This window comes from Microtus pennsylvanicus, chromosome 9 (genome assembly GCF_037038515.1).
Source record: "Microtus pennsylvanicus isolate mMicPen1 chromosome 9, mMicPen1.hap1, whole genome shotgun sequence".
NCBI classification, from domain to species: Eukaryota; Metazoa; Chordata; class Mammalia; order Rodentia; family Cricetidae; genus Microtus; species Microtus pennsylvanicus.
The window spans coordinates 45,697,358-45,712,500 of NC_134587.1; the positions used below are offsets into that span (position 1 = coordinate 45,697,358).

At 47.4% G+C, this 15,143-nt stretch overlaps 2 protein-coding genes and 1 long non-coding RNA gene across 24 annotated transcripts in view; 1 reads left to right on the top strand and 2 right to left on the bottom strand.

Annotated features, from left to right (window-relative positions):
* Positions 1-594, bottom strand: part of Fnbp1 (formin binding protein 1) — a 125,786-nt gene extending 125,192 nt beyond the window's left edge. For 21 of the 22 annotated variants that reach the window (XM_075985766.1, XM_075985759.1, XM_075985747.1 and 18 more), the window contains exon 1: positions 329-584. In XM_075985766.1, coding sequence (XP_075841881.1) covers positions 329-352 — 24 coding nt within the window. In that variant the 5' untranslated portion in view covers positions 353-584. Of the gene's footprint in view, positions 1-328 lie in introns of all 22 variants that reach the window. The other variant, XM_075985755.1, reaches the window with a different exon arrangement.
* Positions 595-3,895: 3,301 nt separating this feature from the next.
* On the bottom strand, positions 3,896-10,619 carry LOC142857475 (uncharacterized). Its single transcript, XR_012911822.1, has 3 exons — positions 10,299-10,619; positions 8,182-8,356; positions 3,896-5,033 (listed from the first exon to the last, which is right to left on the bottom strand). It is a non-coding gene; the product is annotated as an uncharacterized LOC142857475 (long non-coding RNA).
* A 29-nt stretch (positions 10,620-10,648) lies between these two features.
* Positions 10,649-15,143, top strand: part of Gpr107 (G protein-coupled receptor 107) — a 62,388-nt gene continuing 57,893 nt past the window's right edge. Inside the window, exon 1 of the mRNA XM_075985767.1 lies at positions 10,649-10,806. Coding sequence (XP_075841882.1) covers positions 10,684-10,806 — 123 coding nt within the window. The 5' untranslated portion in view covers positions 10,649-10,683. The remainder of the gene's footprint in view (positions 10,807-15,143) is intronic.

The following is a 15,143-nucleotide window of genomic DNA, read 5'->3' on the forward strand; positions in this document are numbered from 1 at the left end:
CCCAAAATTCAAGACCCGAAACCCCGAGCCTGCCAGGCCGCCCCGCCCCCGGTAGCAGCGCGGGATCCGCCCGCACCCGGGAGCATAGATCTGCCCCAGAGCTCCGTCCAGGGGCGCGCGCAATTACGCAGTCCCGCACGGCGCGGGCCCCACGCCCCCAGGGATCGCCCGCGGGTGGCCGCTCCGGGCGCCGGGATCCAGCCCTGCACCGGCTTCAGACCGCCAGGGCCACCCGATCCGCGTTCCTTCCTCGCTGGGCGACAACGCACGCAGAGGCCCCTCGCCGCGCCTCCCGCCCAGGCCGCCCGCGGCCCGGCCCCTCACTCACCCAGAGCTCGGTGCCCCAGCTCATGATGCAGGGACCGGGAAAGGGCCCCCGAAAGGGCCCCGACCCCTTCGCCGGCGATCGCTGAGCCCCTCCGGACACTGCGAATGCGGGAAGCCCGCCGCCTGCCGTTTCCTCTGGCCCGCGCCTCCTCTAGCCCTGCTCTACACCTCTCGTCTCTCCGCGCGGAGCAAAATGGCCCGAGGAAGCAGCAGCAGCGACCGCCGCAGCGCGCCCGCCCGCACCGGAGCCGAGGGGCGGGGTGGGGCGGGACGAAAGGCGGGGCGGGGAGGGGCCGGACTGACAGCTCGAGCGGACCGTCCCGCCCCCAGACTCCCTTTGGCCCGGTTGCCCGGGGGTCCGGAAGGACGCGAGGCCTTCGGGACCTCTCCGTGTAGTCGGTTTTCGGCAGCTAGTGCGCCCTACTCTCTCGGGACCCGCGCTCACTGCTTGCAGACTGGCCCGTTCGTGATCACGACGCTGCATCGCGATCTGCCCTCCACCCACTGCTCCGAGCACAGCTTTGCGTTTCAGAACTTTCGCCCAGCGGCCACCGGCGCCCACCTTAGAGACTTCCAGAGCGGTTTCTCCCTCCATCCAGCCACCGGGGAGGCTAACGAGCCGGTCAGCGTGCTTGGGAGTGGGGCCTTGAACCGTGACGTTGAGGCAAATATAGAGACCGAGCAGATCCGGGAAACCAGGGAAGAAACTCGAGGATGAGCAGCCAAAGAATTATAATCTGTAGAACAAGCCCTTTCCTACTTGTTCAGCCAGGAATCTCAGTAACGAAATCCTCTTACCCCGCTGACGGACCATAGAGTCTCTAGGACCCACTGAGAACTTGGAGGGTTCAAATCCAGCCTCCAAGCTGGTGATCTTGGATGGATTTCCCCTCTAGTAGGAGAGCCCCAGCCACCAAAGGGAGGCAGTGTTTGCCAGTCGCCCGCGGCCTAGTGGTGTGAACCAAGGTGAACTGGCCAGAGGGTAGCTGGTGCAGAATTAGGACCATTAACTCCTCCAAAACTCCACAGAATGTCATTTCTCAGTAGCTGTGGGGAATCTGGGGTTTTCAACTATTTCCTCAGAATCCTTCAGACTGTCTCCACAACTTTTCTTTCTTTGAATGCTACTGCAGAGACCTTTTCTCCAGGGCCATGACCTCCAGAACAGGTCCCTCTTCTAAACGTTTTCTTTGCTCCCTGCTCTCTTCAACCTGTTGGAAGATTCTCCTTGAAGGGTGAATTTCAGCCCAGTGTGTGGACTGCAAGCCCACACTTGTAGTCTCAGCACTTTTGAGGCAGAGGCAGGAAGAGGCCAACCTGAGCCACATAGTGAGTACCAAGCATATTGACCTGGACTTCAAAGTGAAACCTTGACAAAATACAGAAATAAATAAACAATAGACAGCTAGATAACAATAAGGGTGTGGTGGGAGGTATAGGCAGGTGGAGTTAAAGGTCTGGGTTACACAGTAAGTTCCAGGCCATAGTGAGACTCTGTTTAAAACAAAACAAAACAAAATCAAACACCAAATAATAATACTTTGTTTAAAAAGTAAAAGGAAGGAAAGAAAAAGGAAGGAGGGGTGGAGCTCAGAACATTGCCTCAAACCTCAAGACCTCCTACTTCCTTTGTGGGGTAGTTACATTGAAACCATCAAAACTGGGGCTCTTTTGTCAGTTACAAGCCCCTCCCCCATCCTTTGTGTCTTTAAATATTTTGTCCCCACATTTTCCAAGTCTGGGCTGGATATGTAAGGGTCAGGATGGCCAGCTAGGGTGAGTTAGTGGACTTCAAAATGTAAGCAATGTTAATTATCTAGGCCACAGGGTTGTTTTGTTGTGTTTCGGTTTTTAATGTGTACCGCTGTTTTGTCTGCATGTATATCAGTGTACCACATTCGTGTCTGCTGCCCTTGGAGACCAGAGAGGGTGCTAGATCCCCTGGAACTGAACTACAGATAGGTTGTGAGCCATCGTGTGGGTGCTGAGAATCAAGCCAGTGCTCTGAGCCACACTACGCCGTCTTTCCAGGCCCAGCACTGACACAGGTATTAGCTACTCAAAGTTGGAAATGGCCAGTTACTTAGCAAGACCCTGCTGCGTCATCATTATCGTCACCTGTGCCTCTGTTTGTTGGTTGTTTCCTTCTTAGTCCACAAAATGATCTAATCTCGACTTCATAAAACTAGAATGACCACTTGCAAAAAACAGTGTAGCCAGGGGTAGAACAACCTGTGCCCTACAGAGAAAGAAGCAGAAGAAGCAGAAGGAACTGTAGAAGAGAGAGATGCCTAAACTGTTAGGGAACCCTTGAAAGCCACAAGAAGTTCAGGAGCCAAGTTAACTGGGCCCACTTAGCGCCTCTCACTGGTTTTGTTTTGTTTAAGTCTGCAGGGCAACTGGAAAATGTTTACAGTCAAAAGCTTCAGAAAATGGAAGAGAAATGTGGTATTGACCTTTTAGCAGGGGTGTTCTCGCCCTATGCAAATGCTCACCCAGCTGCACACCTGCTCCAGCCTGACTCACAAAGCTGTGGTCTGTGCCTTCGAATGATCTGATGGCATGAAAGGGCTAACCTAAAGGGAGGCATCTGACGAACACAGCACAGACCCAGCCTGCATAAGCTCTTAGGCTGATTGGTCTGCTGTTCTTTTTTTCTTTCTTTCTTTTTCTTTTCTTTTCTTAAATATTTATTGATTTATTATGTATACAGCATTCCTTCCATGTATGTCTGCAGGCCAGAAGAGGGCACTAGAACTCATTACAGATGGTTGTGAGCCACCATATGGTTGCTAGGGATTGAACTCAGGACCTTTGGAAGAACAGTCAGTGCTCTTAACCTCTGAGCCATCTCTCCAGCCCTTTTTCTTCTTCTTCTTCTTTTTTTTTTTTGAGACAGGGTTTCTCTGTAGATTTGGAGCCTGTCCTGGAACTAGCTCTGTAGACCAGGCTAGCCTTGAACTCAGAAATCCACCTGTCTCTGCCTCCTGAGTGCTGGGATTAAAGGCGTGCGCCACCATCGCCCGGCTGCGGTTTGCTTTCTTTATAAAATTTTTTATATTTCTCAATGTACTTAGTATGTGTGTGGGGGAGTACACATACAGCACACACGTAGTGGCCAGAGAACAACTTGTGGGAGTTGTTTTCTCCTTCACCATGCGGTTCCTAGGAACTGACTTTAGGTCATCAGTCTCGATAACAAGTGCCTTTACTGGCTGAGCCATCCTCTGAGCCCTTATTTTCTGAGACAAGGTTTTATTCCATAGCCCAGGCTGGCCCACAACTTTGGTGGGTGGTCCTCTTGCTTCCGTAGGTACTTCTGAGTAGTCAGAGGCAAATCTATCAGGGATTTGGACAGTGCTCACCCTGCATGGAATTATAATGAACATCTCATTTGGGGTTTGTAGGTAGGTACCTGTTCAGTGGCAGATAGGGTTTTATAATTAATTGTTGGGGATCCCAGAGTTCAGTCCTTACTAGGCATGTGGCCTCTGGCAACCTACGCTGTCTGAGCTTCAGTTTCCTCATTTACAAAAAGGGGGCTTCACAGACTCCCAGGAGGCTGAAATGCTGGGCAAACACACACTTTACTGAGGTTCAGACATGCCGAGCTCAGGGCGGGCAGCTCAGAACTTCCCTTCTCCAAACCTCAGTTTCCTCTCTTACAATGGAACCTCATGGCTTCTTCAATACTAAAAGAAAATATCTGCAAAGGGTTGAGCAAAGAGGGCACAAGTACAAGCCTCCTTTCCTTTTCCTGCGTGCCACAGCAAGGAAGCAATACCTTACAAACCGCTGCTAGAGCTAGACCCTTGGCTAGAACAGCAGGGCAAGATGACTGGTTGTCTACCACTAGTTTCCTAATGACACCCCCGTCAATGGTTTCTATCTGAGTGGAGCTTAAAATTTTCCATAGCTTTACTTACAATGGAGTTAAATCTCAATAAACTCCTTTTCTATTTTGTGCATCCCTGGCTGTCTCGGAACTCACTCTATAGACCAGGCTGGTCTTGAACTCACAGAGATCTGCCTGCCTCTGCCTCTTGAGTGCTGGGAGGGGTGTGCCATCAAACCTGGCTTACTGTTTTTTTTGTTTTTGTTTTTTGCTTTTCTTTTTTAAGACAGGGTCCCGCGTGTAGTCTAGGCAGACTTCAAACTCACTATGCAGCCAAGGCTGGCTTTGAAATGACCTGAGTACAAAACAAAGCATTTAGTATTCCAGGAAACCCACAACTGTTGGTTGAGTCATGGTAAATTGAGAACTGGCTGTACATTCTTGGGACCCCAGAAGCAGCCAAGCGGAAAAACTAGGAACAGGATAAAAGCAGGAACTTTCTAGTGAGTGTAATCTTAAAACTGCAACTAGATTTTAATACCAACGACGGAGTTCTCTGAAGGACTGTAAAGACTGTATAAGCATGAAACATGGGCTGCTCAGAGCTGGGCAGATTATATACAGTGTCCCTAGGTTGAAAAATGATTCTCAAGGGCATTTCCATCGCACCTTCAGCCCACAGAAGGTGTGTCGGGGCCACTGGACTGATGCTTTCTCAGTTGCCAAAAATGTTCTCAAAGTTTTCTTCTGTGTCTCAGGAGATGCTGAAATTCTCCACCACAATCTGGAAGACATGGCCAATGGATGTTGCCAAGTTCTGAGAAGCCTCTGGTTCCTTACGGTGTTAGCTTTGGGGTCTGAAAGAACTCTTCTGAAAAGACAAACAGAACTGTTGGACAGCTCAGAAGGTAAACAAGCTGCCAAAAACCTGCCGACTTAAGTTCTATCCTGGTTACTCATGGTGGGAAGAGAAGACTTTTGAATATCATCCCCTGACCTCCACATATTCTCTATGGCATGTGCCCCTCCCCAATGCACACATAAATAAACGTAATAAAAACTTTGGTGAAAGCTACAGAGAAACCCTGTCTTGAAAAACCAAAAATAAATAAATAAATAAATAAATAAAACCTTTGGTGAAAGGAAAAACAAACAGCAGTTATGTCTTATTTTCTCCAACTGTCTGAGCCCAGGGTACGTATTATCAATAGCACTGTATTCAAACTACAAGTTTGAATTCAAACACGAATTTCCTACCAGTGGCAACTTTGAATTGATCCTGCAGACTGCAAGGGCTCGTGATTAAAAGAGAGCCAGGCTCAAAGCCAGGGTGAAGGAGCTCTGCCCTTCTTGACCTCAGGCTTTTCCAGTGGGTGCCTTGGTTTAATGCCCCCTGGAAGGCGCTGCCAGGGAGAAGCAGGCATAACTTGTTTTGTTACTCAACAAGATGTGCTGGTCACAGCATCCTGGTTACACAAATGACCTTTTCCGGAAAGTAGGAAGTCATGTGTTATACCTTTCTGGGACCCAGCATTGGAAGAACATTCCACACCGACTCCTGGTAACAGGTTTTCTAAGACTTTGTAAGGGGTCTTCCATGCTCCTTCCTCTGGATTTCAAAATAACGATTGAGTTCACAGGGTTCCCAAACACACAAAGATAGACATTCCCACAAACCACTGAGCAGATTGGACTGGTGTGGCCTTGTGGAAGTTTTGTCATAATTTCCAGGCTCAAAAATGAAGAAACCCTAAAGACTTTAAAGTTTGGCAAAAGTGTCACCACCACGAGACAGAATTCTTCTTTGGAATAGATACTTTGCCACACTAAGAGGAACTGAAGGTACCTGGACATTCTGTTTTCAGGTTAGTCAAACTGAAAGACAGACCTTCTAAAAAGTGGTATTGAACTTTATTATTTATTGGTCTTTATTTTTACTTATGTGTGTACATGCGTATATGTGTGTGAGGTGCCATGGAGGCCAGAGGAAGAAACTGAATCCTTTGGAGCTGGACTGACAGGTGGTTGTGAGCTTCCTGATATGGGTGCTAGGAACTGAACTTGGGTCCTCTGGACAAAAGGTAAGTGCTCTTAACCACCAACTCCATCTTATTATTATTATTTTGAGACAGAGTCTCATGATGTAGTCCTGGAATTCACTATATAGACCGGGCTGGCCTCGAACACAGAGATCCACCTACCTTTGCCTCTGCCTCCCAAGTGCTATGATTAAATGTGTGTGCCATCATGCATGGCTTTTATTGTTATTATTATTATTATATTTATGTGCATGGTGTTTTTTTTTTTTTGTTTTTCGAGACAGGGTTTCTCTGTGGTTTTGGAGCCTGTCCTGGAACTAGCTCTTGTAGACCAGGCTGGTCTCGAACTCACAGAGATCCGCCTGCCTCTGCCTCCTGAGTGCTGGGATTAAAGGCGTGCGCCACCACCGCCCGGCTATGTGCATGTTTGTATGTGTGCCAGGTGCCCACAGAGGCCAGAAGAGGGCACTGGATCCCCTGGAACTGGGATTATAGGTGGCTGTCAGTCACCATATTGGTGCTGGGAACAAACTCCAGCCCTCTATAAGGTCAGTAAGTGTTTAAGTGCTTTTGGGGGGGGGAGTCTGTCTGTAGCTTTTGTGCCTGTCCTGGAACTAGTTCTTTTTTTTTTTTTTTTGGTTTTGTTTTTTGAGACAGGGTTTCTCTGTAGCTTTGGAGCCTGTCCTGGAACTAGCTCTTGTAGACCAGGCTGGCCTCGAACTCACGGAGATCCCCCGCCTCTGCCTCCTGAGTGCTGAGATTAAAGGCATGCACCACACTGCTCTGCTGGAACTAGTTCTTATAAACCAGGCTGGTCTCGGACTCACAGAGATCCACCTGTCTCTGCCTCCTGAGTGATCCTCCCAAGTGCTGGGATTAAAGTCGTGTGCCACCACCTACCGGCCAGTAAGTGCTCTTAAATGCTGAGTATCTCTCTAGTCCAGATTATTATTATCATCAATTAGGCACTGAACTTTAAAAAGTAAAAAATAGGATGGGACTATAGACCAGTAGACGAGGGCTTGTCTAGCATGTATGAAGTCTCAGTACTACAACATAAGAAAGGAAAATCTCTCTGAAAAATTCATCTGTTTAACATTTTTCTCAAGTAAAAATCACTTAAATGGGGGCGGGAGAAATGGCTCAATTAAGAGCACAGACTGCCCATCCATACGACCCAGTTTCAGTTCCCAGCAGCCACACAGTGGCCAACAACCATGTGTAACTCCAGCTGCAGAGGAGCTGATGCTCTCTTTTGGCCTCGGCAGGCTCCTGCATGCATATGGTGTGTATGCACATACACTCAGGTATACAAGTATACACATAAACATTTACATTTTCCCCCTTAACCGTCTTTAGCCTTTCTTCTTGCTCCCCAAAACAAAGTATCAGATTTCTCACACTTTTATTCTCTTTTTCAGGCGAACTGAATCCCAGATCACATCCATGCACATGCTGGGCTGATAAGCTCCAGCCCCAACAGGTGACTTTTATCTCAGACTTCCTGTCCTGAAGTCAAAGCTATGTTACCATGCCAGCTTGCTACCCTTTTTAAAATACAAAACCACAAAAATCAGAAAGCTGAGGCTGGAGGGGCAGCTCAGCAGTAGGCATGCACACTGCTTTTGTGGAGGATCTGAATTGGATTCCCAGCACCCACATCATATGGCTCACTTCCACTTTCCAGCTCCAGGGGTTCTGAAAACTCTTTTGGCCTCCAGGAAACCTGTGTTCACACACACTCCCCCACCCACACACATATACAAAGTAAGAATAGAATAATAACTCCTTTTTAAAAAAAAAATTACAAAGCTGTTCATAATATCGGGCAAGAAGCCAGATCCACTTCTGTTGTGATTGAAGTTTCAGTCCTGGTTTTATGGATGCCCTGCTAAAACTCCTCAAAAGGCTGTGTGACCTTTGGAAAGTCACATAGCATTCCCTGGCAGTGTTCATACCTGGGAAAGAAAACGGACAGACCTGGGTTCCCTACAGAACCGTCCAGTCTAACCCAGCATGCAGTGGTCTTTCTCTACAGCAGGCAGGACAGAGGATTTGCTCTGGGCTTCGTGAGTAGGGTGGGTATGAGTGTGCTGGCGGGTCATTTCTGCAGGCACAGACTGCCTCTGAGTTAGTTCACCCAACCAAACTTCATCTGAAAAAAGAACATATGCATCTTGGCAGACTTTCCTGATTTTAGACAACACAATATATGTATAGATCACATAAGTTCACTCAGAAAACCATTTCCCATCTCTCCGCAAAGAGCTGCAAAAGATTAATGCTAGAGTTTCCTGCTCTAGGCTTCATTATCTGTAAAGAGGTGGGGTCAGATGAAAATCCTGCTCAAACAGGAAGATTGCATATTCAAAAGAGATGGCCCGACACCCAAGGGAAGAGAAGGACAGCCACCAACCAGTAGTTACTGCCTTTCCCTCCCTGAAACTTACAGGTATTTTAAGATAAACTACACCTCTGTGTCTCCACCTACCTGCTCTACTTTTGCCTTTGAAGAGGGTGTGACTGGGCTTGCACTGGTTTTTAGTCAAGAGAAGGATTAGATTTGTCAGTTCTGAAGATTCTGACACTGGGAACTGAGCCCCTTCTCACTTTCAGTTCTGTACATCTATATTGTCCCAAGTGATTTGTGTTTTTTTTTAATTTCTTCCTTCCTTTTCTTTCTTTCTTTCTTTCTTTCTTTCTTTCTTTCTTTCTTTCTCTTTGATACATGATTTCCTGTGTATTTCTGGCTGGTCTTGAACTCAGTCAGAGATTCTCAAAGATGTGAGTCAACACCACTAGCAACAAGTGATTTTTTTTCTTCTTCCTTTTTTTTTTTAAAGATTCTTTTTATTTTTAGTTGTTTATTTTTTATTTATTTGGTTTTTCGAGACAGGGTTTCTCTGTTTTTTTGTTTTTTTTTTTTTTTTGAGACAGGGTTTCACCGTAGTTTTTAGAGCCTGTCCTATAACTGTAACTAGCTCTTATAGACCAGGCTGGCCTCAAACTCACAGAGATCCCCTTGCCTCTGCCTTCCAAGTGCTGGGATTAAAGGCGCGCCCCACCACTGCCCAGCTTCCAAATTAATTTTTAAGTTGACCGTTTTGCATCCCGTTGGGCTGAAGAGATGGCTCAGCAGGATCTGACATTATCTTCTGGCACCTTCTACCCTCAGGTACCTAAACATGGTACACATACATATATAAAGATGAACAAACAAAAATTCTACATTCCATTCCTATTTCCAGTTAGAAGTTTTGGGAATCTGATTCTGTCATAGGTGTCAACACACCTATACATTGGTGGCTGCCTGGTAGAGGGATTCCTAGTCATTTTTATTATAGCCTGTTTTGTTTAAATAATTAGCACACACAGACACACCACATGAGCATACATTACTTGTGTGTCCAGTTAAAAACAAGGACCTAAAGCCAGGCAGTGGTGATACACATCTTTAATCCCAGCACTCTGGAGGCAGAGGGAGGTGGGTCTCTGTGAGTTCGAGGACAGCCTGGTCTATAAAGCAAGTTCCAGGACAGCAAGAGAAACTGTTTTGAAAAGCTGGTGTGTGTGTGTGTGTGTGTGTGTGTGTGTGTGTGTGTGTGTGTGTGTGGGTTGTTTAAAAAGTAAACACACTTGACAATCAGCACTTTTAATATACTTGTTTCCTGTAACTCCTTGATAAACAATGCTATCAGGGACCTCCTACCAAGTCCTCAAGTGCCAAGGACCAGAAGCAAGCTTTCCACAGGGACGAAAATAGAAGACATTACAGCTCATACTCTAGTGGTGGCATGAAATCCCATGAGCAAAATGATCATCAGTGAAAAATTTCCATGTGATCCCCGGCTCAGCCTGAACCAAATGACCATTCTCAGAGCTTACGTATAGCAGGGGATAAGTATGACACCTACTTCTTATCTGATTAGATTGTCCCAAAGATTAAATACCATCAAAAAAAAAGCCTTGATGATTGCTTCATATATACTCAATAAATCCTGTTACTGCAACTATTTCGCCTGCGGTTTGTGGTAAAGGGCTTAGGATAATAATAAATCAAGCGGTCTAAGACAAGCCAACAATTTCTAAGTTATTACCACCGACGACAGGCCAGTCCACAGCCAGGGAGTGTGTGGCAGCCACTGCGGGTTCCAGCCTTTGGTCCAGGTCCCTCACTCCCCAAGCCCGGCGAGGCAGAAAGGAGGCCCGGGTTGGTCTTCTTGCCCCGCCATGGTTGTCATAGCAAACGCTTCAAGGTCCTCAGAGGGGCTTCACCGGAAGTCCGCACTGAGAAGTCAACTGAAAAGTCCCGAGATGGCCCGCTGAAATCCCTGCGTAACCAAAGAGCTGTATTTTGAAGTAAAATGATCCTAAAGATCTCAGAGGTGGTGGCCGCACCCCCTTCCTGGAGCACTTCCGGGGCGTCGCACTTTGACCCGGAAGTGGGTGGGAGAGGAAGTAGTTGGTGATGCTGGAACAAACATGGCAGTCCCGGTGCCCGTCAGCTGCTCGGGCCCCTACTGTCTGCGACTGCTATCACTGCTGGCGTTCCTGGAGCTGCTGGTCGACCCCGGCTTGGGCCGCGTCCACCACCTGGCGCTCAAAGTAAGGCCTGGCAGACTGGGGACAGGGACAGGGGGTGGAGACCGGGGCGCGACAGCTGCTCCGGGATGAACCAACTTCGGCCCTGCGGGTTCTCTAAGTTTGGTTCCCGATCTAGGGGTTTGCGCGGCCCTATCGCGACGGACTACGCGGTGCGGGTGCCTTGGGTAGTCTGGTCCCTGCAGCTTTGAGGTCTTGGGGAAGGGGCCTAGTGACTGTCTAAAGCCCCAAGGACCTGGGAGGCCGCTCCTGCGACCCCTGCTGCCTTCCCTGGAATTCACGCCTGTGGTAACCTCCTTTCCCTGCTTACCCTTGCACACAACTTTAATCCCAGTTTCTCTTGTCCGCGATCTCCGCCCTTCCGTGCGCCTGTACCTGGCGCTTTGAAGGTGTGCGGAATCTTTTTCCCTGCTTGCTTTAGGGTGCTCGATTCAAATCTCGCCGGAAATATATGCCTTGATTTCAAAAAGAAAGAAAGAAGAAAGGAAGGAAGGAAGGAGGAACAACCCTCAGGATCCAAACTCAGCATTTAAAGTGCTTCTAAGAGTGGGTCTTTTTCTTTCTGTCTCTGTGGCCCTTGTCTAAGGGATAGACCTGGAATGAACACTAGGAACCGCTATGGTAACCCACAGTTTAAAGTTCTGTAAGGCTTACACAGGGTTGTCAGCAGGTTAGCATATCTGGGGAACAGAAGATGACATCATTATGACTCAAAGCCTTGTACATTTTCCTAATAGTGTTCCAAGAAGTTTGTGGACCTTGACACAGCTGTCTTGTAAAACACCTTGCGTTAGTCGTGAAGCATCAGTCTTGTGAACGTAGAGTTTGAAGAACACAGACAGAGTCTGGAATTGAAACCTGGCCAGATCCATACAGGCGTTCTTGCAATGCCGGCTTTTTTGTTTGTAGATACAAATGGTCTGGAGTAAGGTGACTCTTAACCACAGGTCAGTCTTGGCTCCTTTTGAAGATCCCAACTGAGAGCTGTAGCAGTTCTGCCCAGAGAAGTGCTTGTCCTTTCTTTCAGCCACACCACTTTCTTTGCCTTCCCGTGGCCTCGTGGTTCTGATACATCTTATCAATAGTTCCCAACCGGAGCTAAGAACTCCTAACTTCTAAGTTCTCCCATTTCGAAGTTTACAGATTGTTTTTACTGCAAAATCAATGAAGCTGAGATCGTAAAGCTTAGGAATTAGAAAGAAAACTTGCAACAGAACACACTAGGAGCATGTCTCCTGGTTCCCTGTCCAACATTTCTAGTATTAAAATGCCAGTTGCCTGGTATCATCAGGTAAACACTGGCAGCATTTATATCGGCCAGCCTTAGTGGCCATCATATACCAACCTGATATCCCGCCTTGGTGGTAGAAGCAAACCTAGAGTAGTTCTGCAGTTGATTTCTCTCTTGTGCTAACTTAGTGTAGCGCTGTGATTGATTCTCTCCTGTGCCAAGTGACTTGATGGTTCTCTCCTGGAACATCTTCCCTAAACTTATTCCATAGTTGGTGCTAGAATCTTTTCTTAGTCTTAATTTATTGTCTAAGTAGATGGCATTTGCCCAGAGAAGGCCTATCTAAAAGGCTCAAGATGGTCTTGCTCTGCTTGAGGTTGGGAAGTATAGACTTGATCAGGTTAGAAACCCAGACTTGGAAGAACTTGATCACCAAATATCTGGAATATCAATTGATTCTTTAAAAGATTCGTTTTATTTTTCTTTTTGTGTGTCGGTGTGTGTGTGCGTGTGCGAGCAGGAGTAATAGGCAGTTGTAAGCTGCTCCCTAGGAATCACACTTGGGTCCCCTGCAAGGGCCATACATTCTCTTAACTGCTGAGCCATTTCTGTGGCATTGGTGCTTATAAAACTTTTTAGCACCAACAATTTTGAATGCAGCAGAGTAGGTACAGTTGTATTATGAACTCCCATGTACCTGCCCACTTGCGCAGGTGTCACTTCTCTCTTCTCAACTGTTTATAGTTTCCTAAAGTAGGAAAGAATGTCTTCATTTTTAATTTGCTCTCGGTATTTTCCATCTCTCATTTGTTTTCTTGGTCTTCTCACAGCCCTTGTCTTTTGACCTTTCTGTATATTCCTTACTCTTCTTTTTTCTTGAGGCAGGGTTTCTTTGCATAGCCCTGGCTGTCTTGGAATTTGCTCTGTAGACCAGGCTTGCCTTGACCCAACCTCCTGCCTCTGCACACTTTTAATCCCAGCACTCGGGAGGCAGAGGCAGGCAGATCTCTGTGAGTTCGAGACCAGCCTGGTCTACAGAGCTAGTTCCAGGACAGACTCCAAAGCCACAGAGAAATCCTGTCTCGAAAAACAAAAACAAAACAAAAAAAACCCCCAGCTTTTAAAATAAACCAAAACCAGATAAAGTGATTGTCAACTCCCCCTTCTCTCCTGAAAAAGTTATGTTCTAAAAGAAAAAAATGTAGAAGAGACTTTAAAAGACTAAGATTTTTTGACCTAGGCAACTGGCTAGAGGGATGATTGATGCGGGGACAGTCCCTGTCCACGTGGAGGCTGCTCACCTGAGGGCAGGACCTGGCCCAACCCCCCCTAGCTGACAGTTATAACTAACAGCCTGTAGTGATGGTGTACCTGGATACCATGGGGAGGCGGAAGGAGAGTGGAGCCTGTGGGTGTGGGAGAGGACTGTGGGAACCCACTTTGGGTTCCCAGGACTGTGGGTGTGCTGGAGTACTGGCCACAGAGGCCTCCAGGAGGCTCTCAGTCAGCCTGGCTGGCTTGGGATATGGGCTCGGAGAAGACACTGCTGGGTTGTGCCAAGGAGGGAACTTCCTAGCCTCTAGGACCAAGGCCAGACTCAATTGAGGTGTTGAAATCACTGCTCTCAGGCTGTCTGCTGACTTCCTTATCTGGGGTACTTCCCGATGCCTGTCCTTCTGCCCCCTTGGGTGACAGCTCGCCCATGTCTCCAGCTAGCTTCTGCACACTCCTGTTTTGAGTCACCCTGGATGTCAGGGACTGCATCCTAATGGCCTGTCAGTCACCTGAGATGAAGTCCTCCATCATGCCTGTCGTATCGATCCTCAGGCCTAGTTTAATTTCTTTTTTCTGCTTGCATCTCTTCAGATTTTTCACTCTTGATTAATGAGTGTGGAAGTCTGCTGCCACATCTCTTTTGCTCCATGCCCAGTCAGCGACACTTCTACTTTGTGTTTGCATAGACTGTCCTTTGTCAGGTACTCCATGAGAAATGGAGTCACACAGCAGGGCTGCTTTTGTCCCTGGCTTCTTAGACTTTTTAGATTCATCCATGTTGTGCCATGGCTCAGGTTATCTTCTGTGTATTCATACTGTATGTGTATATGTGCCCTGAGATGTTTGTGTAGAAGTCAGAGGGCAGACTTGGGTGTCCTTGCCTCCCATCTTGTATGAGGCAGGGATTTATTCACTATTGTATGTGTCAGCTTAGTTTGCAAGTTTCTGGGGATTCTCCTGTCTCCACCTCTCATAGACCCAAGCATGAGTGCTACCACACACCTGCCTTTAGGTGGGTCCATGGGATCTGGGTTAAGGTCCTTGTGCTTATATGGCAAGCATTTTTATCCACTGAGCCATCTCCCGAATCCAATCAGTAATTTGATGTTATTTATTATTACACCACTCCACTCTGGGCCTGTACAGCTGACGTCTGTTTTCCTCCCTCTGTCTTCCCAGTGCTGGATTACAGGCGTGTGCCCCATGCCCATCTCTGTACAAAGAACAATCCTGCCACCGTCATTCACATGCAAGTCTGTGACACTGCCTGTCCTTGTTTCTCTGGGTGACACCCAGGACTGGAGTGGATTGCCAGGCTATCCTATAGGGTAGGGTTGGGTTTAATTTTTAAGAAAGTACTACACTACCTGTGTGTGGTGGCACACACCTTTAATCCCAGCACTCAGGAGGCAGAGGCAGGCAGATCTCTCTGAGTTCGAGGCCAGCCTGGTCTACAGTGTGGGTTCCCAGACAGCCAGGACTGTTATAGAGAAATTCTGTCTTGGAAAACAAAAAACAAAAAAGGAAGAAGAAGAAAATGAAGCACCACACTCAACTTTCCAAGGTAGCTAGCTTGTTTTACATCCTGCCAGCAACGAATGAGGGTTCCCCTTCCCCACAGTTGGCAGCATTTGTCATTGTCATTCCTTATTTAGAGCAAATCAGAAGTATCCTGTTACCCATCTGTGAATACTCAGTGCATCCCTGGAAAGTGTGAGGCGCCCTTAAAAAACAAACCCAGACACCATTAGAACAGAAATCCTTAAGAGCAAATCAAATCAGGTCCACATTTTCTCTGTTCTTAAGAAGCTTCATACTTTGACTCCTTTCCACT